This window comes from Enoplosus armatus, chromosome 7 (assembly GCF_043641665.1).
Source record: "Enoplosus armatus isolate fEnoArm2 chromosome 7, fEnoArm2.hap1, whole genome shotgun sequence".
In the NCBI taxonomy this organism is placed as follows: Eukaryota; Metazoa; Chordata; class Actinopteri; order Centrarchiformes; family Enoplosidae; genus Enoplosus; species Enoplosus armatus.
In genome coordinates, this window is record NC_092186.1 from 15363013 (window position 1) to 15387028 (window position 24016).

The following is a 24016-nucleotide window of genomic DNA, read 5'->3' on the forward strand; positions in this document are numbered from 1 at the left end:
TGTCTGATGAACGTGTAGCACATCAGACTTCCATGCAGAAGAACAGAGATTGTCACAGACCTGCAATTATTACATTATAGATAATCATAACCACAATGTTTCCCTATCCTTAAAGTGACTTTAATCAACATTTCTATATTAACAATGGGTCACATGACGAGATGTGTGTGAAAGGGGTCGCTTGTAATGATAAACTCAGAATTGTCACCCGATAGTGGTGTATCTATCAGCTAAAGAGACAGACATTTCCATCAGGAGTTGGCAGAGTTAAAAGGAGAGTGAATATTGGACTTACATTATGAGGTGGCCAGAAACACAGCTCTAAATGACGCTAATATTGCTCTATATCTGCTAGATGTATAAATTAGCAACTGTTTTCCAACATGTTAGCCATATTGCCTTTATAAAGGCTAGTGTCCACCAAAGCGTTTCTTCCCCTCTGAAAACGCCCAGCTGGGAGCGCTTGAGAGCGTTTTGGAGGCGCAGCATTTCTTCATCTGAGACACTTTGGTTGCTATGATACGCAATACACGCAGAAGTATGTGCTGCAAGTAGCCTATCTAATTTCGCAGATAGTTTGTGTTATCAACAAACACTGAATGTAAAAATGTCAGCACAAGGTAGAGTACTTGCTCTGGCCCTTTCTCTGGATGAAGGGAAGGCTGAAGCATGTAGGGAGAGAGGACGGACCTGCTGTTGGTCTATGTGGTTTTTGTCCCGCCCCTCCTCCACTGTGATTGGACGACTGGGTAAAAAGTGACAGTGACGAGCGCAGCTTTTACCCAAGGTTGCTTTTTTGCCATGCGCAGTTATTATAGAAATTTAAAAACGCTGGCAGTGATTTCAGTGTAGAGAGCTTTGAGATACTTTATGTCTTACCTAGACTATGAAAAGTAGCAGAAACATTCTATTTATATCAAGTTGAGTGCAATGTGTCTGTACCATGTAAACCATATGTCCCTCTTCTATTTCAGGTCCATAGACTGTAAAACCCAATTAGAGCCATCGAATAAGAACTCCATGGAAGTAAATACCAAAGTCGAGCCAGAGTCTGCTCTAGCATCTCAAGTAAGTGCTCAGTATGACAGGGGCAGGCAGTAATCATTATTATTGTATGTGCTGTCTGCACTTGAAATCAACACCCTTTTGAAGTGAGAAAGCTTCACACATCTCAAACATATTGTTCTGACTGATGGTTAAGCCATCATAATAATTTCATGAAATTATTAATTTAACTTGTTTATTTAGCAACTGCATGTTAATGCACGATAATGTAGCTTTAATATAAAAGTTTGTTTCTAATAAGACACCCTTGTTGTGAAATTATTTACCCATCATTTTGTCCTAACACCTTCAATTCTTCCATTTCAGCTCAACAGGCAGTATATTAGTGGAAGACATGTAAGCCTCCCTATGCATCCTTTCATATAATATTGAAAGACTTCTACATTTGCACCGGAACAAAAGCATCACACCATCTCATAAAATTTGAATTAGAAGACCAAAAAGAGGAGATTGTATTGAAGCCAAAAGGAACCTTTGAGGAAATCCATATATACTGTTGGCCTTGAGATTGTTCCTTTGTGGTGCTACGAGGTCCAAATGTCAAGCGCTTTCCTCCTAAGTTGATGTCTCTGTCTAGGTCTGCATAAGGGGTCTTGTTTCCAGACGCCATTATTAGATTAATAGCCTATGAATTATTCAGCAGCCTAACTCTGAGCCCATTAGTGTTGATCTCACCAAGTTAGCTAAACATACACCACCTTTTCAGCACTCTGATAAATAATAGATTTGGGATTAAAGATAACTGTCTGAGATGGAGGGACGTTATTGGCAAACAAACACACTGAATTTGTTTTGCTCAGGAGTTACATAGCAGCAGACAGAGATACTGTACAGAGTGGTTCTAGTTTCCTACTTGGCAGTTCCCATAAGCACACACAAGCAGAAAACGCATGCCAACAAGAGAGATGTGTGTTGCACGAGATTTACATAAACACGACACGAGAAAATGGCCCAAACATTTGAGCCTCAAGGAAAAATCCACCCTCAGATGATCATTCAATGTTAATCACTTTGAAGTGCCCGATAGATTCCAGGAGTGTTTTATATTACTGGAGCATGGACGTTTATTCATGACCTCGATGTCAATATGTGACAGGACAAAATAATCTCAACTCAAGGTCCCCTAACTAGCTTTTTCTGAGCATTCAGCCGCATCTCACAGTCTCCATCAGCAAATGGAACTCGTGGAAATTGAACTGCAATTGACTGTTCGCTAAACTGTTCGCTCTCCTGAACTTCCAAGTCCAAGGAGCACATCATTAACCAGCTACATAAGTTTGTGGGGTTACAGGTTACATTTAAAAAAAAGCCCTGTTCACAACAAACTATGTAGTATTTCCCCACTGTGTTAAAGCGGGTCCTTAATGCTACTAAAGTTTAGGCTAACGTTAGCAGCTCTGTCCTGCTCTTTATTGAATTTGGGGAAGTTTACACTTTAGTAACCCATGCCAGCATTACTCGAGATAGCATTATGTTTGCCAAATACATCGATTAGACCTCATCCTAAGGCCTCTTCTCTTGTAACAATAAAAGTAAAAACATGCTGTTTGAAATACAAACAAATATGTGAGCTAAACAGCCAAACAGTCTAACTGGCTCCACACTGCAATACAGCAACAATTCTGTGTCCTTATTTTTGATGTCCTCTAGCTACATGAATCATCAACTGGTGAAGATGCAGACTTTTTTCCAGGGACATGCAGAATTAGCCCCAGTCTTTTAGCTTGGAATCATGTATGTAGACATCAAATGCATATTTAAATACCCCTTTTATGGGATTCTGGTTTTAAAACGAGTCAGCTGGAAACATTAACAAATCAGCTGGAGACAGCGTTTTCAACCAATTCATGTAGCTAACGTTAGCTTAATTATTTACATGGCTATAGTTGATCAAGGCAGTCAGCAAAATCAATAGTCGCCAGCTAAGCTGCTTTTGTGTGCCTCTATATGAAATCAAGGACCTCTTATTATCATTGTTAACTGCATATCGCGTGAGAATAGAACGTTTGACAGACGTGGCAACAGTAACTAAGGGGGGCATGGCTTAACAAACAGTCAATTTACCCTATTTTGCCGTTCCACAAAACTAAAAGAACACAAATTACTAACTGATGATCAAGACAACGCCTCTGGTTCAAAACACAATATTAGGCATTGCATTCTGGTCTATTGAGTCTTGTATTGGCAGACAAATTGGTGTCGCGGCCTCTTCAGCATTTATTTTCTTCATGTATTTAAGTGAAAATGAAAAATTGTGAGTCTGGAAAGAAGCCCTCTTTCTTTCTGAAACACTGGCACCAGAGTATGAAATCAACTGCTGATATTATCCTGAAATTCTTTCTGGTATTAAAATATACCTGGACAGGAAATCTCTTGTCAGAATACCAAATCATGCCAGACTTCAGGGGGAATTAACATAGGTAAATACAACACCAAAGCAAAGCACCAAAATGGTCCACACCAGTTTTGTAAATACTGTTTTTGGGTGGATTTTTCCTTTAACAATCCTACCACAGCATACTGCAGTTTCTTCATGCAACACAGCAAAGACTATTGTAAATGTGGTGAGTTTTTTTTTTAACACTGCATGCATTTTGTTCTTGAAAATAAAAAATATGGTTATGTTCGGATGAGGCAATTTCTTCTGAGTCCATTAATATAGAGATTAAGTAACCTCAATTAATCCTGCATAATGGAAGTCTGTAGAGATGGGAATTTATACAGGTACTGGCTGGTCTGACTGCCAAGCAGCACTTTCTGGGGGAAGTCACTGACTCCACGCAAGGAACAGCTGATTCCTCAGTCTCTAATGGATTTGCTAGCCCTGGGATACATACGGTCATTGCTATTTACAGTAAATCTAGTGCCACATCACATCTGAGCATTAAAGGGTATCTCAAAATCATTTACCCCTTGCAGTGTAGGTGTAATGTGGAATCATGTAAACCATAAACCACCAAACGCTCTCATAATGTAAAACCACATGTGTGTAATTGGTCAATTTTCATTTGCACAGCAGAGCGAGGCTTTGTATGCAAGTTTGTAACTGAGAGGCTATCAGCATATTCCAGAGTTTGATGTTGCATGTGCAGGTGCACGGGAAAGGAAGGAGGTGGGGGTTGAAACTGAGAGAGGCTGGATGAGCAGCATTGCATTCAGATGAGGGGTGGGGCGAGATGCTGACAGTAGTGATTCTGCTGGCCTTCCTAAGCATGTCAGAGGCTTTGTCGAGGCAGGGATATTTACTCGTCCCTGAGAAAGCAGAGACGGCTGACCCTGCACACTCTCCCTGCCTGTCTCTCCCTCTGGCTGATTGTGTGTGTGTGTGTGTGTGTGTGTGTGTGTGTGTGTGATGTGGTGTGCTATGTGTGTGCGTGTCTGTGATGTGTTGCGTGAATGTGAGTGTGTTTAATGGATTTTGTTTGTGCATATATGTATATATTATGAAATGTGTGTGTGACAGGCTCGCCTAAGCAAGGAGCAGCGGTGGGGCAGCGCCCTCCTGTCCAGACATCAGTCCCTAGAGGAGGAGTTTGAGCGAGCCAAGGCTGCTGTTGAGGTAAGCAGAGTGCTGCTTAGTACACCTCACATCTGTCACCTGTCAACTGAGAGTCATCTCCACCGATGAATTTCAATAAGACCAAGAGAAGTTGGTTATTCAATATTAAACAGCAGAACTTTGTCTGCTCGATGCACTGTCCTTGTCAACTTTGTTGGGGTTTTTTGGGTGGACTAGTGGTTAAAGACACAGCTTGAAACAACACTACGTTGATCATAAAACGAATGTAAAAAAATATTTTTCTCAGTAAAAACAAACAAAAACTCGAACCCTGCCATTAGTCCCCAACTTTATGAGAAAGCAATGGAAAAATCCATTGAGTGCTTGTGGAGATATTTTAATATAGAGATGCAATAAAGTGAGAATTCTGTGAACTTTAAGCAAAGAAAACATTTTTCAGTATCACATTTCCAACATCATTGCCCATGTAGCCTCATAATCGTTCCAGCAATTTGAATAATCTACCTGAAGCCCTGTGGAGCTGATTTCTACTTGACTCCTTCAGCCCTTTTATTTCTTTGTCAAATGATCACTGTTGTGCTGCCTGCAATGTATTTGCCCCCGTGGTGCTAGCTGACAGTGTAATAGTCCATGCTAAATTCACACACTCAAGTTCACAGGGTGTTTGACCCAGAAAAATATTCACGACTTACATCTGGCTAACAATAGGGAGGTAAATAGGTCAGTCATTTTACAGCCAGACATATCAGATACCACGGGAAATGGCGAAGTTACAGTAATTAGATATGGCTTAGTTCTTACGCTGCATATGTTGAGTCGTGAAGTATGCCTGACGTTCTCATGCTATCAGGGACATGATAAGAGTTTGCCATAATGACAGCATGGAGAATTACTTGAAAACCTCCTTCATCTCTGAGAAAGAAGCTTTTGTTTGAATCTCAAAGCACTTTCATCACCTTTCCCTCTTCAGTGTCATTGTACATTAAGTTACTATTTGATCCACTGATGGGACTGACGGGTTAAAATGAGAATTTCCATCCACACTTTAACAAGTTTTTTTTGGGTACTTTTGTAGGTTTTCTTTCAGCTCAAGATATTTTTGAAAGGTTACATCACATTGGGCCAACAGCTACCTAAGAGAGTAAAAAAGTCTGTACTGTACAAAAGGTTAGATAACAGAAAAGGAAAGTTTTGTTTTTTAACTTGCAACGTAACCACTCTACCACTCAATGGACAACCCCCTTCCCAGAAAATGGGAGTGAACCCAGCACTACTGAGTTACTTCAGCTTTACTGAGGGCTACAGTAGACTGCTACTCACAGCTTTGTGTAATGGTCAATAAATAATAGAGCAGGAAAAGGAAGACGTCGAGAAAGTGAGAGGAGCAGCTGCAGGAGTGTACCCCTTGTGGGGATCCCTCCCTAAAGTTAGCAATGATGTCACATCTTGTATAAGCCGTGAGCTGTATCCTCCCAAATAATTGCACACTTTGAGTACATGCGTCAGCCGGAGGGCAGGTAAGTGATGAGATTCTGAGATGCTCCCGTACAAGCGTCTGAGCATGGAGCATCGATTGGTAACAGTATCTCGCAGCTTCGATCGCGCAGTCTAAGTGCTGGCCTCCACGCTAGAGGAGCTCTGATACAAGTGGTCAGCCATTTTGGCTTCAGCTGCCAATGTCAAAGCCCACAATCAGATAATTTCCATTTAGGTAGCTGTGCATATGCATGCTCTTTCATACTTATAAAGACGTGTAGGACAGCTCAGATGGCAGAGAGAACATTAAATCAGCACACCGCCTTTCTGCCAAATCAATTAGACGAAGCAGCCAAATGTACGAAAATTAGGACCCACAGAGGGAGTAGACAAGGAATTAGGCTCCCAAATATAATCCATTTTACAAAGCTGGCACTGATGAGAAACTGTAGGTTTATGTGTAAAAATCCTTGAAAAGAGAGGATAAAATGGCAATGGGCCAAGAGAGGGAGCTCAGCTTTGAATTCATTTACAAAGAGGCTGATAAAGAGATATTTTCCAAGTAGGTAAGCGACTGTCCATGTCACATGAGGATACTGTCAATTACTCTGAGCTGATGACAATGTAATACTTTTATTAAATAGAAAACCACTGGAACAGCTGCAGGGTAAATTGTGACTTCAGGGAACAGTGTTTTGGCGGTGGGGCATGAGAGAGAGCTCCCATAGTGGCGATAAAGACGAGATGAAGGTGACTGTGTGGCCTCTTGTTTGATTAAAACAGCAGCAGGACAGGTTCTCTTTTATCTTGCAGAATATTGGTCTGAGGCAGTTCTGGTTTTGTGAGAGATTACAGAGGCAGTGCAGTTGCCTAGAAGTTAGAGATGCAGACTCGTGATCAAAAGGTCAGTGGTTTTAATCCACAGACCTGCAGGGAAAATGCGGATGGGGAAAGTAAATGAGTTAAGCTTTCACCTCCTTCAACAACTTCCATCAGTGTGCCCTCAGGGAGATCATGAAACTTTTCCAGTGGAGCTGTTTCCAACATGAGAATGAGGGCGCACAAGGTGTACCACAAACCCTGCAAGACTAAATTCAAATTTTACATTATTTTCCCAAAGAAGAAATTAATTTGGTCCAAGGTGCATACAGGGGTGAATATAGTACAAGAAGGTAACAGTGCAGAAAATACATAAAACAATAAAGACAATCCATTAAAAGAATGATATGCATGCCATTGAGTATGTGAAAGATTCTTGTTTTAGGGTGCTTCTAAGTTGTTAAGTTCAGTTCAAACAAACTATGGTGCGTTTGCCCATTTGGTTCATTCCATTTAGGCTGGTGAAAAAGCTGTCTTTTGAACTCTGGTGCGGACTGCAGAGACTTGGGGTGTTTTCAAACCTACAGTTTGTTTTCTCTGGTCCAAATCAGTAGATGGGTTGGTAAACTTTTCCTGTTGGTACTTTTCACACAGAAAAAAAAAATGTGAGAACACTCATTCTTGTTAAATGTGTCTTGACCGGGAATGGGAAAGTAAATACAGGAAGAAGTTCCTGAAGAAGTTTCCATCTGCCCAAATATCAAGAAGGTACTTAACTGCTAGTATCTGTTTTTGCTCGCCCACATCCCAGCATGCAAAGCACACCAGGTTACGGTAGCCATTTAGCTCAGACTTGCAGAGTTTGCCTTGTACTTAGGTCAGATCGAGGTCGGCTTAGGTTCCTACCACAAACCGTTTGTGACAGAACGGAGACCACTTCCTTTAACCCAAGAACGTTTGCTGTGTTCTGGTCTACCCAAATTAATTTAATTAAGTTCATCATCTGTCCATGAACTATCAAGGAAGTGATCTCATAAGCAATCTCTATAAGTGGCGTATATATTTATGCAAATAATTTGGTAACCATGGTAACATACACAATCAGAAAGTGTGTTGTTGTCGGTTGTGACCTTCTCAGTTCCTCATTAAGAAGTAGTGACACAGCACTGAGCTGAGCGTCCTGTCAGTCCATATGACTTTACGCCAACAGCTCTTGGTTTGTTTGCAAAAGGCCGGTGTGAACCCAAACTGGACCAGAACTAAAAGGCAACAGCATTTCTTTCCTTGGTCCAGACTGAACAAACCAAACCACGTGTGAAAGCATCCCTAATTTAGCCCATAATTACCAAACAACAACTCACATCAGAACACTGTTTATATGTCACAAATTCACAGTTGATCGCAATTTTTGAGGTTATCAGCTGTAATTCTCTGGCCACAGTAGCTCTATGTGTTATCACAGACATCCATGTAGTGGGTAATCACATTGTTTGCCAAAATGCATTTGTAGCACTTTGTCCACTGAAATGTATTTTATTCTTCTCTGAGTGACATTATCGGGACTCCAGCTCCCTATTTTTGTCTCGCTGACCAAGGACTTGGCCTGCACAGCATAGCAGTGGGTGGCTCATTAACATTAAAAGGCCAGACCAGCCCTGCACTGAAGATGAGGAGAGCTTTTTTTTTGGTGGCTGCACTGTGTCACTGGTAAATAATGAGACATTTTGTAACGTAACCCCCTGGGCAAAGTGGATAAGTAAACCCTATTCATGTGCTTGGTTTCCTCCAAAGGTTGAGTCTCAAGTTAACACAACTCAAACAGATAAGGTTAGAGTCCACTTGAGAAGCACTAACACACACATGGAGATTCAAAATCAAGTATTGTTACTGAAGATCTTACTTCAGGAAGCAAAGCAGTCACTCCAGGAATTAAAAATCTTGCTAAAGCAACAAATTAATGGAAATTCAAACATCCCAAACAATTTACCATTTCAACAAAAGGGGGCTGCTTTAATTTATCAGGTCTTAACAATGTTCATTTCAGCAGTGCAAACATTGAGTAAGCGGATCATGAAAAATTAGTCACCTAAAATAGCGTGTTTGATGGCTGCCAAAAGCCTCAAAGCCTATAGGCCTACATTTCCCTTTATACTTTTATTCATGTGCAAAATGGTCTATGGATTTTTACAACAGAGAGTCAATTGACTGATAGATTTGATTAATGGAGACATAGTTGTGATCTGTATTTGTGAAATATCCAAACTCAAGAAAACACAGGACAAAGCTTAATGTTGCTGTTTAAATATTGTTTGTTTGGGAACAAGTGAATATGTTGCTTTAAATGGGTGAACTGACACCAAACAGGTCTTCTGAGTGCTGTTGTTACGCCCCTGATAAATGGGGAGAAATTATCACAAGACATTGTTTCTGGCGAGAACTTCACTGTAATAAGCATTTAATAAAAATACAACAATTCAGCACAACGACAACACAAGAAACACTTCCTCTTTTTTACTATACATTAATTACCTGAGACAATTACTACCCTCTCTCATTTACTGTCACTACAAAACAGGTTTAGCACAAGAAACTCTCACACAATAAAGTGCAATCCATAGTGGGCACAAAATGGAGGCAGCACAGCTGCAAGTTACTCTTCGCTAGCAAGCAGGTACTTCACTCACACATTTCACTACACTCAGCAAAACTAAACACAAATTTAACAAATTTTACATTTTAGTCAATCGTTATGAACTGTTGATTCACTCATGAATATATGATATTTTTAACATTACAGTCCATGAACATAATAGGCTTTTAAACAGGATATGAGTATAGAATCTATTATCTTTTAATTTGTCACATTGTTAATTATGATCATTAAATCTTTATTTATATGTCTATTCCTATTGAAAAAGATACAGCTGTGTTTTTAACAATCCATTATGATTTTGTTTTCCCAGTCAGAGTGCACTTTACTATTTTTGTGAAATAAAGTCTGAGGCAAATTGTTTAATATCACATTTTAGGGGCATCAGCTTCTGTGTTTTAGCTGACATAGCATGCATTATTAAGTTCTACAAAATTACCTTCCTGACAGTGTACATTTAGTTTCACTGTATATAGTACCTCAGTCCAGCTGACTAAGAAACACTATTTGGATCCTTGAGGCAAAATACAAATGTACCTTTTCACCAACAGCAGAGGGTGTGTGTAACTTCTGTAGGTGTTGCCATGATTATCTATGTTGTCAATAATGTATTCATGAAGTAACTAATGAATCACCTCCCCACCTCCAACCCGAGTTCATTTCCAAACAGTGGTGACACAATTGGCGGCAGGAAGCACTCTGGATTCAATCCATTTCACGTGACACTTCATCAGAGCTGCTGAAATTAGAGTCACAGCTATGGGTTCGCTCCAGTGATACACAGGATATAAATTGCCTTGCTGTATCTTTGCCTTGTTGCACATAATTAAACTGCCAATGTCAGTGTGAAAAATGCCCTTCACAACGCAACAAAGAAATATGACTACATTTCTTGTAAATTAAAAACACGTCCGTATCTTTACTCCATTTCAATTCAACGAGCACTTTGTTGTCACCCGTGGTGCAATTAGGAGGCGGACAAGTTACACACCAGCTGGGATTTTACAGCGCAAACAATTGACTGTCTATGAGACACAAATAACGAGATGATGGACTAGGTCACAGTGCAGATACAGGCCCACAACACGATGAGAAATAATGACAAAAAATGCAGACTATATTATGTAAATAAGCATAATGGCTGTAGCATGAGAACCATTCACTTGAGCATTAAGATGAAGATGGCGAGAGGCCAGGAGCAGATTTTGCCACAAGGGCTAACTGTTGGTCACGTGACTACCCTTCTCCTGATGCTTTTTGCAACACACCTTTAAAATACATCAATATTTACAGTACAACAGAGAACAGCTTCCAACTGTGCTGGTCACAAATCAATTTAGGCAATCTAATCATAAAAAGGAACAACAGCAGTAATCATCCACCCCTTACTGATACAGGCTTTTCTTCCTGAACTCCCATGGATTCACTAAATAAGCTGTCAATTTGAAGGTCTCTTTTTCAAACTATAATTTCACACAATGTGAGTCCTCCACATCCGGCAACTCACTTGTATCCTATATATTATCACCAACACGTCTTTTTCAGCCCCACCACTGCCTCCCTCCATGTATCTCCTCCACATCAGGAACTCTTGATAGTGCACTTCCTCACAGAGCTAACAGTGGAGACTCACCTTCAGACAATTTGTCTGAGAGTCAGCAGCCTGCAATTACCTGCCATCTCTCACCATCAGGGGCCACACTATAGCCTCCATGTCAATCACAAGCCTCTACGATGTGGAGATGAGAGGACCTTTGACACCAACACACACACACACACACACACATTAGATCCTTCTGACCCTGCTCCCCTTCACAGTGTCACTACACACACACTTACTGTATACAGTGCTGTCATGTACTGATGAGTTTCTGGCTATAGAGGACTCAATAAGTCACATGAGGCTGTTCTGCTCTGTTTGGTATTATTCTTCCCGGTTTGCTCTGCCTCTGACAGGACGACAGCCAAGAATCATGGACTCAGCCAGTTGGAAAAAAAAACTTTGGTTGAATCCGAGTTTTACATGAAAAACAGGCATGACGTTAACTGCATCTGTAGTGAGAATTCTGTATGCTAGGAGCAAAGGCATAGCTCACAAAAAACTGTGCACGTTTTTACCACAATAGGTGGAAATGAAGAGGACAGAAAAAGAAGCTGTGTTTCTCAACAAGTAATGTAGCTGTGTATACTTCAAACTCCATCCCAAGATAATATTCCACTCTGAATTATTACAGAAATGTACTGCAGTGCATGTATTTGTTGGTATAACAATAAATAATAATATTCTTTACTTCCAGCAGTTTTGGGGACTATGAATTATCAGTAATCAGTTAAGACTCTATATGGAAAAAAGCAAGTGATACCTTGGTACATTAGTAGCACCCCCGAGGTCAGAATTTGCAAATGCAGGCTGTTGTAAGGTTTTTTTCTTTTGACATGATCAGATAATAAACAATTCAGTTAGATTTGACTGTTGTACGTGCAAAGATAATGGCTGACAATCTGGAAACATAACAGTTGCCTGCTTAATCTTCATGTTGTGACATAAACGTGATCCAGCTGATCTACAAAAAACAAAGGAAAACCACTATAATAACTGAATTAATTAACTATTTAGTAACCACAATCATTCTGTCACATTATGTTGCTCACCACAGCCACAGAATAATTAATTACGATGACATTACATTAAAAGTCAATTCTGCCTGAGCAAAACATTAATGTCTGTATCAAATGTTATCCATCCAATAGTTAGTTCCAATAGTCTGGAAAAGTCGAGGGATCACCAAAGTCAGTATGATTCATCCTCTGGGGACCATGAACGTCTGCACAAAATTGAATGGAAATCCATCTAATAATTGCTGAAGTATTTCAGTCTGGACTTAAGTTAAGGACTGACTGACACATTACTTCCCAAGCACCACAATTTTGGTGTCCAGTGTACCACGTTTCATTACATTCTATAGGTATCAATTAAAACACTAGTAAAACTGAAAGTTATAAATATATATGTTTATAGAAAAAAAAGTAAATCACTGTGAAAACACATGGACCTTTAAATCAAAGAAAACATACAGAGGAATGCAAAGAGAAGATGGTAAAACAGGAGAGATACTGTGTGGTCCTTTTAAATACTGTTAGTTAAATCCCTTGATGCAGCTTTTTGAGCACACTGAAGCTGTTTCAACTCCTCTTGGCTAAGGCAGATAAACACTACTCAAAGTGAGAAGAGATAAAGGCACCTATAATCCTCTCTGTATCACTAAAATTCATGATGGTTCTAATTTTAGCAGTGCTTCTGAGATGGCTGAACAGGTTTTTAGTATCTCTTTCAAAACTACAGCTTGAGCCTCATCAGACTCCTCAGTTTTTGGAGGCAGATAGGATATGTGTTCACCAAGCTGCAAGTAAAGGTTGAATCTGGCTGGAGACAAAACGACAAAGGAGTTTTATCTAAATAGAAAAACACAGAAGTTGATATTTATTGGTCAAAACATAATATATCACATGGTTAATATTTTTAAAAAGTAAGCAAAGACAAAAATGTAAATATTAATTTGGCTTGAACAAGAAGTTTAACGGGTGTTATCTGCAAAACAATGAAAGTACCTTTCACGTTGCGTGATTAAATGAACTAAATCGAGCATCTACTGTGATACACTGAATTTCAGATTTTGCCTTCTGGCTCTCGGTTCAGATTCCCCCCTGATCATGTAATCAATATGCCTGGTCACTATGTACTTTACTTTACCCTCCTTGTGTATTTATATGGTCACATTCTGCCGCTACTTATTTAATTTTTAGATGTTATTGCTGCTGGGGCTTAGTACACTGTGAAGGTTGGGCACCATTGACTTGAGATATTGTACTATGCCTTGCTGAAAAACGAATTGCCCTCCGGGGACAAAAAAAAGTTGATCAGTGGGGCAGAGGTAGAATTTCCTGTCTATTAAGTAAGATAAGACCAAATGTAGGAATTATAAATATTCAAGATGTCAAATTCCATACAATGAGTGCAAATGAGTTGAAACATAAGCATAAATTTGGCATTTTCACATGGTTGTGGAATTTGCATCCTTCAGTCCAAGATAATCCACAACACTTACCCTGAGCCACCACAATAAACAATCAAACTCAAGAGGAAAATTGTATGTCTGACTCATTTATATTTCCTCGAGTTGCTCATCACTCTACTTCGCCTTTTGACTGCATCTTTTCCAAACAACTCATTTAGTCTGATCTGGATTTCAGGCCTAACCTGATTAGTTGAACAAATGACAAACACAACCCTCACTTAAATCTAATCAAACGCTGGGTTTGAGGCAAAGTGCAAATGAACAATTTCTTCAATGTTATGAAATGAGGCAAACTCATCATCCAAACGTTACTGTGGTTATAACAGTTAGTTGCACAGCAGAGGCTTTTGAGACACTGTCGGTACTGTTGATTGCTGAAGTGTTCAGCAATTTATGTTTCAGTTTAATGTAGAAGTTGGAAATGTGCACTGTTTTCTTTTTGGCAGTATCTTGACTTGTTGATATTTTAAATCAAGTTTAAATGCTGTTTCTTTACAAGTACAAGTGGAACCTCTTCATTTCAGCCATATGTCATTCATTGGAAGGATGTTGTTACACTAAGATATCATATTTGTTGTTATGTGCATTGCAAGCAAAGAAAATAAAGGTTGTGTACCAGAATTTGGATTGAGATTCAAACCATGCTGTTTGTTGTTGTTAGAAGAAATATTAATGTATGACTAATATGAGCTTGTATCCAATAGGTTCACTCTAAAGGTTTCCTGTCGGATAGAAAATGAAAAGCTATTCCAGGAGGTGGATTGACATATTTAACTGATGGTTATTCATCCACAATAACCTTTGAGGATTCGGTCACCTGAAATGCCAACAAATAACAGTTCAAATGTCAAGCTAATAGAGAGGTTAGAGCCCCAATCCGACATTTTTTGACCACATAAATATGAAGTCTATTCACATGCATGCTTAAAAAGTTTTGTCTTACAGATCACATATGAGCATTTTGTGCATTTCTTGACAGGTCATACATGAGAATACAGGCCAGTTTACAAACATCACTGATGTAAACTCACCTTTAACGGCATCAGAAAACATTAATACTTTATATTTTGTTACTGTTAAGTATTCATTTGCATTTTAAAAGGCCTGCCATTCAATGTGAACGTGAAAGTAGGGTCTAATCTTGTTTATTGATTTTTCATAGTGGGTCTACTCATTTGTTTGCATTTGAAGTGCAGATAGTTTCTTTAAGCTCTGCCTTGACTTGCAAATGAGTTACCACAAGTGTGAAATCCATACGTTACAGCCAGTGAGCCCGACAGACGTGACATTTCCAACAGTAGGATGATGGGAAATTACAAGGGCTGTTGTTCTACTGTGCACTAATCACTCATGCCCTCCTCTCCCCCTCCCCCATCTATCCATCTCCCTTCCTCCCACCGTGTCCCTCGCTCTCTCTGACGTCTGCAGTCAGATACCGAGTTCTGGGATAAGATGCAGGCAGAGTGGGAAGAGCTCGCTCGGCGGAACTGGCTGACGGAAAACGAGCAGGCGCAGATTCCCTCCAGTGTCTCTCCACATGAGAAGGTCACTGTCATTAAAATGTTACAATCAGCATGTGCAAATTTGTCTTGATGACACTGACTCTAGAGGTATACAGTGCTGACAGCCTCTGTAGACTAAACAATGCATACCTGTCTGGAATTACACTGTAAAATGAGTTGCCCAACATTTGAAAAAGAAGTGATATAAAGGATGTTTACTGTACTTTTTTTTAATTTTATGTAAAAATACACCAGACTCATGCATATCCTCCCTTTTTATAGCTTCCCCCCAAATTAAAGGAATATAGTTCAACATTTTGGGAAATTTACTTATTTGCCTTCTTGCAGAGAGTTAGATGAGGAGATCAATACCACTCTCAGTCTGTACGTTACGTCTAAAGCTTGAGCCAGGAGGTGATTAGCTTAGTTTAGCATAACTACTGGAAGCAGGGGGAAACAACTAGCCTGGCTACCTCCAAAGTTCAAATATATGCCTACCGATTATCTCCAGGCTCTAGATTTATACATAATACTTAAAGAATAGAGTGGTATTAATCTTCACACACATTTCCCAAAATGTAAAACTATTCCTGTTGTTGGGTGTGGAAACTTCTCTATTCGCAGAAAGTGAACATTTAAGGCCTAAGAGTAAGATACAAGCTGAAAGCAGAAGCTGCTGTGGTATCCTTTGATTGAAAGCATTATAGAGCTTTCTGGCTTCTACACATGAGCGCTCGCTGTCATTCAGAGCTTGAAATGTGCAGAGCTGCCTTGTGCAGTTGTAAAGTTTACCAGGGAATTCAAATCCTATGGTAACAAAATCACAAATTGGTTGAATGTTTTGAATAATCAGATTTATGTTAAGTACTATTTTATCCCAAATGAATACATATAGAAAATTTTGGAAAAGGATGAAATATAGCCTATATTGTGTTCTATGTGTACAACATCACCATATATAATATATAAAAGGAATGTTTGTGGGTTTCAGAGGACAGGGCACATGTCTGAGCAGTATACTTCACCCATCAGTTGACCTTCTTATATAAGGAAATCATACAAGATCAGACTTCTGGGCTTTCTGATTGATCCCAGTGCAGAGCTAGTTCTTAAAGAAAAAGCTGTTTCAAAGTCATCACACTCAGAAGCGGTCAACAACACACCAGGGTAATCACAGTTTGAAAATGCAAAGTTTAACATTTAAAGAGAACAGACAAACCCCGGGGAGCTCAGCCCAGGTTTGATGTGAAGCAGAAAAGATCAATTCCTGCTGCTGGAGCTTTGCTTAAATATACAACTGCACAGGACAGTTGCCCTGGTTTGCATTTGAATATGGAAGAGAGAAACTGACATTGCCACTGTCCCTACTTTTTTTTGTTGTTTTTTTTCGCTGACAGGGTTACTACTTCCACACAGATAATCCTTATAAGGACTTTCCTAACGCATTTGAGGAGGGACTAAAGAAGTCTCGAGAGGGAGACTTGCCAAACGCTGTGCTTTTGCTGGAAGCAGCTGTCTTGCAGGATCCTCAGGATTCAGAGGTGAGTACATTTAGTACACACATGCACACACACACACACACACACACACACACACACACTGTAATTTTTTTCCTTATTTAACCGGGCAAGTTAACAATGGAGACATATGTATTTCCAGCTGGGGGTGTATTTTCAAAAAAAATGGAGGCACATTCATTGCACAGATGGCCGATAAAACTGCAGTCTTGCACCGGTCAAACCAACAGGAGCAGTTTCTCAGCCCAAACTAAAGGCTAAATCCAAGCACAATAACGCCACCTCAAGTTGAGATAAGCTAGAGAGGAAGAATGCCTCACTGACCACAGGCTGTGTGAAGCAGATTTAGTAGGCAGCACCCACAAGCTAGATGCTGATTGCCTGTAGAGGGTAAATGATTTTTTTTTCTTGTTAAAAGAGTTGTTTAGTGTAGCAAAAATACTCAATTTGTTCATACTCTTGATGAAAATTTCCATTTGCCCAGTGAGCTGAATAATAGCTCATTCCGCAGGTTTTTTTCTCTCTCTCTCTCTCTCTCTTCTATTCTCCCTGTTTCAAAAGAAGTGACCTCTTTGCAGGCTGAAAGAGCAAAGCCTTCATACAAAGTTCTTTCGAATATACAGAAATGTGCCAGTTATTCCGAGGAGAGGATTATCCCGCGGTGTATGGAACTAATACGATTTCAAAATTCCTCATAGGGCGCTTAGTGGCTTATTGCCCCACTGTGAAGACCTCTGAATCATTCAGAAATAATTTCGACCCTCATTTCAAAGAGTGGAACAAAAAAGCATCTACAGAGATTAGCCTTAGAACAGGTTATTAAGTGTGCCCTTACAGACTACAGAAGGGTAATCTCATAATCTCACATTTTGGATATGAGGTTAGGTATATCATTGTCTGCCCTCTTGTGCTGATCAAGGGTACTTTCCATTTTTTTGTCTCCCTGCTGAAGACCAACATTGGCACAAAGATCAACCGCAGTGCCTCTCACACAGTCACATTCAAGGTTCACTGAGCAAAAAACTCAACAACAACTTAACAAACATTTAGCCTATTCATCTTTGAGTCGCTTGAAAGAAATAATTTAATTTTAATCATTTGAGTCATGTTTCAAGCAAAAATTACAAACATTTGCTTGTTCCAGCTTTTCCAATGTGAGGATTTGCTGCTTCTTTGTATCAAATATCTTTGTAAATTGATTATTTTTGGTTTTGCACTGTTAGTGGGACCAAAACAAGACATTTGAAGACGTCACCTTGGCCTCTGGGAAACTGTTTTGTTGTTTTCTGACAAAACTAATAAATTAAAATTAAATTAACACAATAAATAATGAAAGTAATTGTTGCTGCTCTAATATTCATTATCTGATGCAGTTAACATACTCATCCTTTCAATAAATATAGGGCTGCAAAATGATTTTGTCTACAAAATGTCATAAAATAGTGAAAAATGCCCACCACAATATCCCAGAGGCCAAGGTGTCGTCTTCAATGTGTTGTTTTGTCCGACCAAAAGTCCAAAATGCAAATATTTGCGGTGTAGAAATGACTCATACGATAAATCCATTCTCAAAATATACCCTGATTCATTTTCTGTTGACAGACTGATTAACTAAACTTTCAGCACCAAATAATTGAGGAGTCCTCACCTAAATTATCACTTCAGTTCTTTAGAGAGATAAAACAGTATGTCAGCAGGTCATCTCCGATAGCTTCATTGAATAATAAATGGCTTTCTACTGCTTGGATGATTTAATGTCTAGTATCTCAGAGTATCTAAGGACAACCCTCCAAGCTTTACAGTTTGCCAATTAATAATAATAATTATATGCGCCCTTATTTGACCTTATGAAGGTTTAAAATCTATGGAGTTCTGAATGTTTAAATGCTCCTGTAGCTCCTCTGTGTTGTTGTGTCTGAAATACTGGTATCATTTGCTCTGTGCTGGATCTCACTCATTGTGCCTGACAGACGATGCTGAGCCACTGTAACTGTGTTTCAGCCCCTGGAGAATACCAGCTATAGAATCCAGGTTTCCACCCCACTGTTTACTGTTACCTGCATTTTGTTTCCCTGCAGGCTTGGCAAGTGTTGGGGACCACCCAGGCTGAAAATGAGAATGAGCAGTCTGCGATCGTCTCCCTCCAGAGGTAAAGAGAAACAACTGCATCAAATTCCCATTTAATCAAAAATCGCTCTCAGACTTGTCAGCTGTTACTGCTCGGGGACACCATATGTTTGCACAAGTGGGACGCTGTGGAAATGTCACGTTAAAAGATGAAGCCCGGCGCATAAAATTTGCCTGAGAGGTTTCAATGAACTTTTTTGGTAGCAGTCTATTCAGCAAGAAAACTCAAAATTATGATGTAAAGATTTGTTATATTTATAGTCCCGAGAAGAATGCTGTCACCATTTACCTTTACTGTTTTACTTTACCAAGCAGCAACTGGAAGGAAAACGTTCTGCAATTTTTATTCTTAAAATAGAGACACCCCACATTGACGGTGATTGCACAGAGCCAGAATATGAACAGAGTCCTCAATGGGAGGTGGCCCACTTTCATTCACAACACTGCTGAAGCCAGAAATTGCACCCATCTGGGAGTTTGAACACTGACATGTCAACTGAAAACACAAAAGAAAGCCATTCAGGAAAAAAGCATCCTTCCTTTTTTAAGTACAACATAGACGGACCATTCTGCGAAATGAATAATAATAATAATAGATAAATAAATAGATTTAATTGCTGTTCTATGTAAATGGGATTACAAAGGATGGGGATAATTAATTTTTCAATTCCTGCTAGAATCTCACTTAATCGAACAGACTCGTGCATATCCTAAACAGCATTCACATCTCAGGTAGTTTGCATGTTAGTTTGTTTGTTATGTAACAGCTCCATCTGTCAGGGGAGTGTTTGGGTATGAAGTCAGATTAGATGTTTACCTGGCATTAGTCCTGTTGTTGATACACTGGCAACACTTCAGTTTGCAAGCACCATATTATCCTGCTCTGTTTTTACCACTTCATTAAATAACGCTACATAGAATATGATAAAACATATCATATGGAAAATAAACGTTTTGTTTGGCTAATGTCTATTTTTTTATGCAAAGAACTTTTGCTTAGATTTGCCTTATTCTGCCTAGTTTATGCTCTGGTGTTTTAATGCTCAAAACATGTGAGCTTTGTCTCCACAGCTCTCTGAAAAAAAAGAAATACTTTCTGAAGTGCTGTGAGGCAAAAAATGTGACTGATGTGGTTATTTTATGATGTTATTTAACGGGCATCTAGTTCAATTCAGCATACAATCAAAGCTGCTAAAGCTGGGACTGTCCCTGGAAAACATGGTTGTCTGACCACTCTGGACTCATGGGAGACTAAACATTTCACAGAAAGAACACATCCTTTTAAGTGTACAGTGGATTTGAAAGTTTATGTAATCTTCACCTACAGCATATTGCAGTGGGGGACTGAAATAATTTGGTTTGACTGAGATTATGAGGGTTTTAAGGAAGTTGGTGCATCAGCTGTAGCAAATCTGGCTTGAAAAAGATCTTGATGAAAGCTAAATCTTGTTTTGGCCTTTCCCTCCATCTCTTAACTAATCCAAGTTGTTCATCCAACACAGCGCTGCTCCTCTCCCCTTTTCAATTACAAAGGCCAGCGTAGATCTTAGTGGCAGTTATACAAATTATATAACCGGTGATATAACTTAAGCATTCAGTACAAACACACTTTACATCCTCCAGCTCTGTATCAATCACCAAGGGCATTTTTTTCCTAAATGCAAATCATCTACCCCTGCTGCTGAGGGCATCATGCTAACCTGGTTCTCTGCAGCAGAGGCAGAGCAGGAGAGGTGCAGCTCATCCATCCTGACCCAGAAATCATTAGCCTCAGCCTGATGTTCACTTGCTTTGGCCTGTCCCAATTAATGCCTGTCAAATCTAGATTTCCCTTTGAAGTGCACACCTTACACCATCTCTTCTCTCCCATGCCCGGGTCCTGTCTCCATCCAGGTGTTTGGAGCTCCACCCAAACAACCTCCCAGCCCTCATGGCTCTGGCAGTGAGCCTGACCAACACTGGTATGCGCCATGATGCCTGCGAGGCCCTGCTCCGCTGGCTGCGACACAATCCAAAGTACAAGCACCTCCTGAAGGGCAAGACCCACCTGATGGGATCCCCGAACTCCCAACGGAGGATGTCTCATGCACTCAATATGGGCAGACATGAAAGGTGGAGCATTAAGACTAAATAGGCAGACGGTTCAACAATACTCTAGACCTGATGATAACAAAGAATATAGCATTTAGCTGTATTTTTAGGTCTTGAAAACTGTAAAGCAACAGGGTTGAGATAGAAGGACATTCAAAACCTCTATTTATCTGGGACACCTTCTGCATAAAACACTTTTTTCCTGTAATGTCCAGTGTCCAAACAGCTCTACACACCTGGAGGTCATCTATCATTGACCACTGGGCAAAAGCCACTGAAACAACTGGGAGTTATGTGCTCTGTTCAAAGGTTTGTTGTTGAAGAAGTAGACAGCAATATTCAGTTATTTTATCTCTACAGTTTGGATCAGAACATTATAGGCAATGGACAATAGGCGATTATATGGATGTCAAAAGTATCAAAGAGAAAAAAGGCAATAATCTGCAGATACATGAAGATGCAGGACCCATCTAAGAATTTTAAACTATTAAAATGACTGAATGTCAGCGTTACCTAACAGCTCAGAGTCATTAAGTAACTGACAAACATATGATATATATGATGTGCTGCATGTGGCACACTCAAAAACAAGATCTTTAACAGCCATTTCAGACTCTCATTTGTTTTACTTAAACTGTTATTGCAAAAACTTATTTCAAGGTCTGTCAACCACTGCTGGTATTGGTGTAATTTCACTGGAGAGACGGCATACATGGAGCTACGTGTATCCATCTTGTCAAACGACTCTCACTGCTGTGGAAGGCAAACCGTCTGTGTTATCTTAAGCCAGAAAAATTAGGTTGTTAGGTATTTCAGATTGAAAAGACCTAATTCTGCTCCCAAGGTAAAGCAGCACTTTATCAAATCATTAATCGTCTAGTCAATGTGAGGAGATACAGGTACATCCCAATTACTGTGGTCTCCTCTCTAATCCATGCAATATCATCCTTTTCATTTCTGCAGCTTACTCCATCCCTCTCTCTTCACCCTCCTCCATTTCTCTCTCCCCCCTAACTTTCCTTTACCTTTGCTCTGTTATGTCGGGCCTGGTGGAAATTAAGATATAACATAATGGGCAGTCCTTATCGTTACCCAAAAGCTAAAGACCTAATGACCACTGAGGCATAAGTAGCAGTCTAGCTGTCATTCGTTTAATTGGTTCTCAAGCTGTGGGTCTAGCCCCTCTAGGAGGACATAAAGCCGCTGCAGAGGGGATGCGCATGACAGCAGTGATAAAAATGTTTATTGGAACTTAAGATGGAGGAATCTGAACAGTAAAGGAGGAGTGCAAGACTTTCAAGATTTAGGTTATCAGCATTTATTATTCTGTACTATTCCTCCCTGCAATATTAAAAAACTGAGCCGCTGACCAAATAGCACATAGCACATGTCCATGTCTGGTTGATTAGACCTGTTTTTATTGAAGTATAGCACTGCTACCAAGCAGGACCACAGCATGGAGCGGATTTCCCCTGCTGCACGGCTGTAGTGGAAACGTATGTCATCACAGCTTGACTTGGCCGACCCAGGTCCATGGAAAAAACTACATATACAGTAACTCATGAGAAACATGGGTGAAGAGAAACGTGGAATTCATAATGTTTGTTATCTTAAAGTTTTGTTAATGGTTGATAAAAATGTAATCGAGGGGTACCCTAGGGTTGAAGCACTGACCATGAACCTCAACGTCCCCGTTTCACATTTGGCTCCTCTCATTTCCTGTCAGCGCTCTGCTGTCGGCTATCCAATAAAGGCATAAAACTGCTTGACCAACAAACAAAACAAACAAAACTAACTTACCAATTAACATAAAACAAAAATATTTCATTAGCTATTCATTTCACTAACTCATGAAAAGAGTGGAAAACTACAAGACTTCCAAACACTATACTAAGCTACTTTTTCTATCAACACAGAGACTTGCCTGATTTACATAAACTGAATACTACTGGCCCGTCTTCTACTCAACCTTCAAATTTCAATTCTTATTTCTCACTTTACATCTTCCCTCACTTTATCTCTCCTTTACCCTCCTGTCAGTCTCCCTCTCTCTCTCGTTTTCTGAGACTCTATGAATAAAAGTTGACATGCAGTACAGAGCACATCATTGCTCTGCGATCTTTAGAGCGCACGCTCAGCAGCCTTAAGTCACACTAATCCTTAGCTGTGTGTGCGTGTGTGTGTCCACAGCTCCCTGCAACCCGAGGTCAAGGAGCTCTTCCTGGAAGCAGTTCAGCACAATTCTGATGGCATCGACCCAGATTTACAGACAGGTCTCGGGGTGCTCTACAACGTCAGCGGAGAGTTCAACAAAGCTGTGGATGCCTTCAATACAGCCCTGTCAGTGCGGCCTGAGGTAGGAACACCCCACACATACACACACAGAAACATGCAGATTAAACAGAGCAGAGCTGAAGTCCTACAAACGCTTGTCAGAGAGACGCTCTGCAGGCAGAAATAATCTCATTGGTCAATTCGAGCCTCAGTGGGAGGAGCAATGGAAGAAAAAGGGCAAATTACCTTATAAACATAAAAGGCAAAAAAGTTCAAATCTGTCAAACTGGAAACAGAGAAATTCATTGTTTTTTAAACACCATTTTTTCACTTTTTGTCATCAAGCATACAGTATATATATACAGTATGTTGAGAATTTTACTGTAAACTGTAAACTGTAAACTCATGGGAGCACTGTTTGCTTGTAGACACAATATGTCTGACAGCTGCTTGACTCCAGCTGGCAATCTATTATGCCAATGATGTAAACTCTGCGCTATTCATGAAACACTTTTTATGGATGATCAAAGACCCACTCTGATATTCACAGCCAATATATTTCACAAAATTGTTACAGCTCATTCCTGATAGGAATCTGAGGACCAGCATCCTCAGGAATGAGCTGTACAGTTGTACTCTAACAGTATTCTTCTCCAAGGATATTGACATATCATTGACTGACACTATCCCATCCATTGTTTCCAGTAAAAAAACAATATAGAGGCAAAAATAAATAAATAAAACAAATATGGTTATAATGCTTACGGGGGTGCAGAAGGAGTGGCATACGATATTGTGAGATTTATTATGATACACAGAAAACTTAAATTCACTGTATGTTTCCATTAAATACAGGATTCATTATAATCACTTAACTTTATAATCTTCAGTGTGCAAGC

At 39.8% G+C, this 24016-nt stretch overlaps 1 protein-coding gene across 1 annotated transcript in view; it reads left to right on the forward strand.

The window, feature by feature from the left end:
- Nucleotides 1-24016, forward strand: part of pex5la (peroxisomal biogenesis factor 5-like a) — a 49261-nt gene that overhangs the window by 21176 nt on the left and 4069 nt on the right. The window contains exons 6-13 of the mRNA XM_070908911.1: nucleotides 975-1068; nucleotides 1372-1401; nucleotides 4529-4624; nucleotides 15035-15151; nucleotides 16506-16649; nucleotides 18704-18774; nucleotides 20646-20864; nucleotides 23034-23199. Of these exons, the coding sequence (XP_070765012.1) occupies nucleotides 975-1068; nucleotides 1372-1401; nucleotides 4529-4624; nucleotides 15035-15151; nucleotides 16506-16649; nucleotides 18704-18774; nucleotides 20646-20864; nucleotides 23034-23199 (937 nt within the window). The remainder of the gene's footprint in view (nucleotides 1-974; nucleotides 1069-1371; nucleotides 1402-4528; nucleotides 4625-15034; nucleotides 15152-16505; nucleotides 16650-18703; nucleotides 18775-20645; nucleotides 20865-23033; nucleotides 23200-24016) is intronic.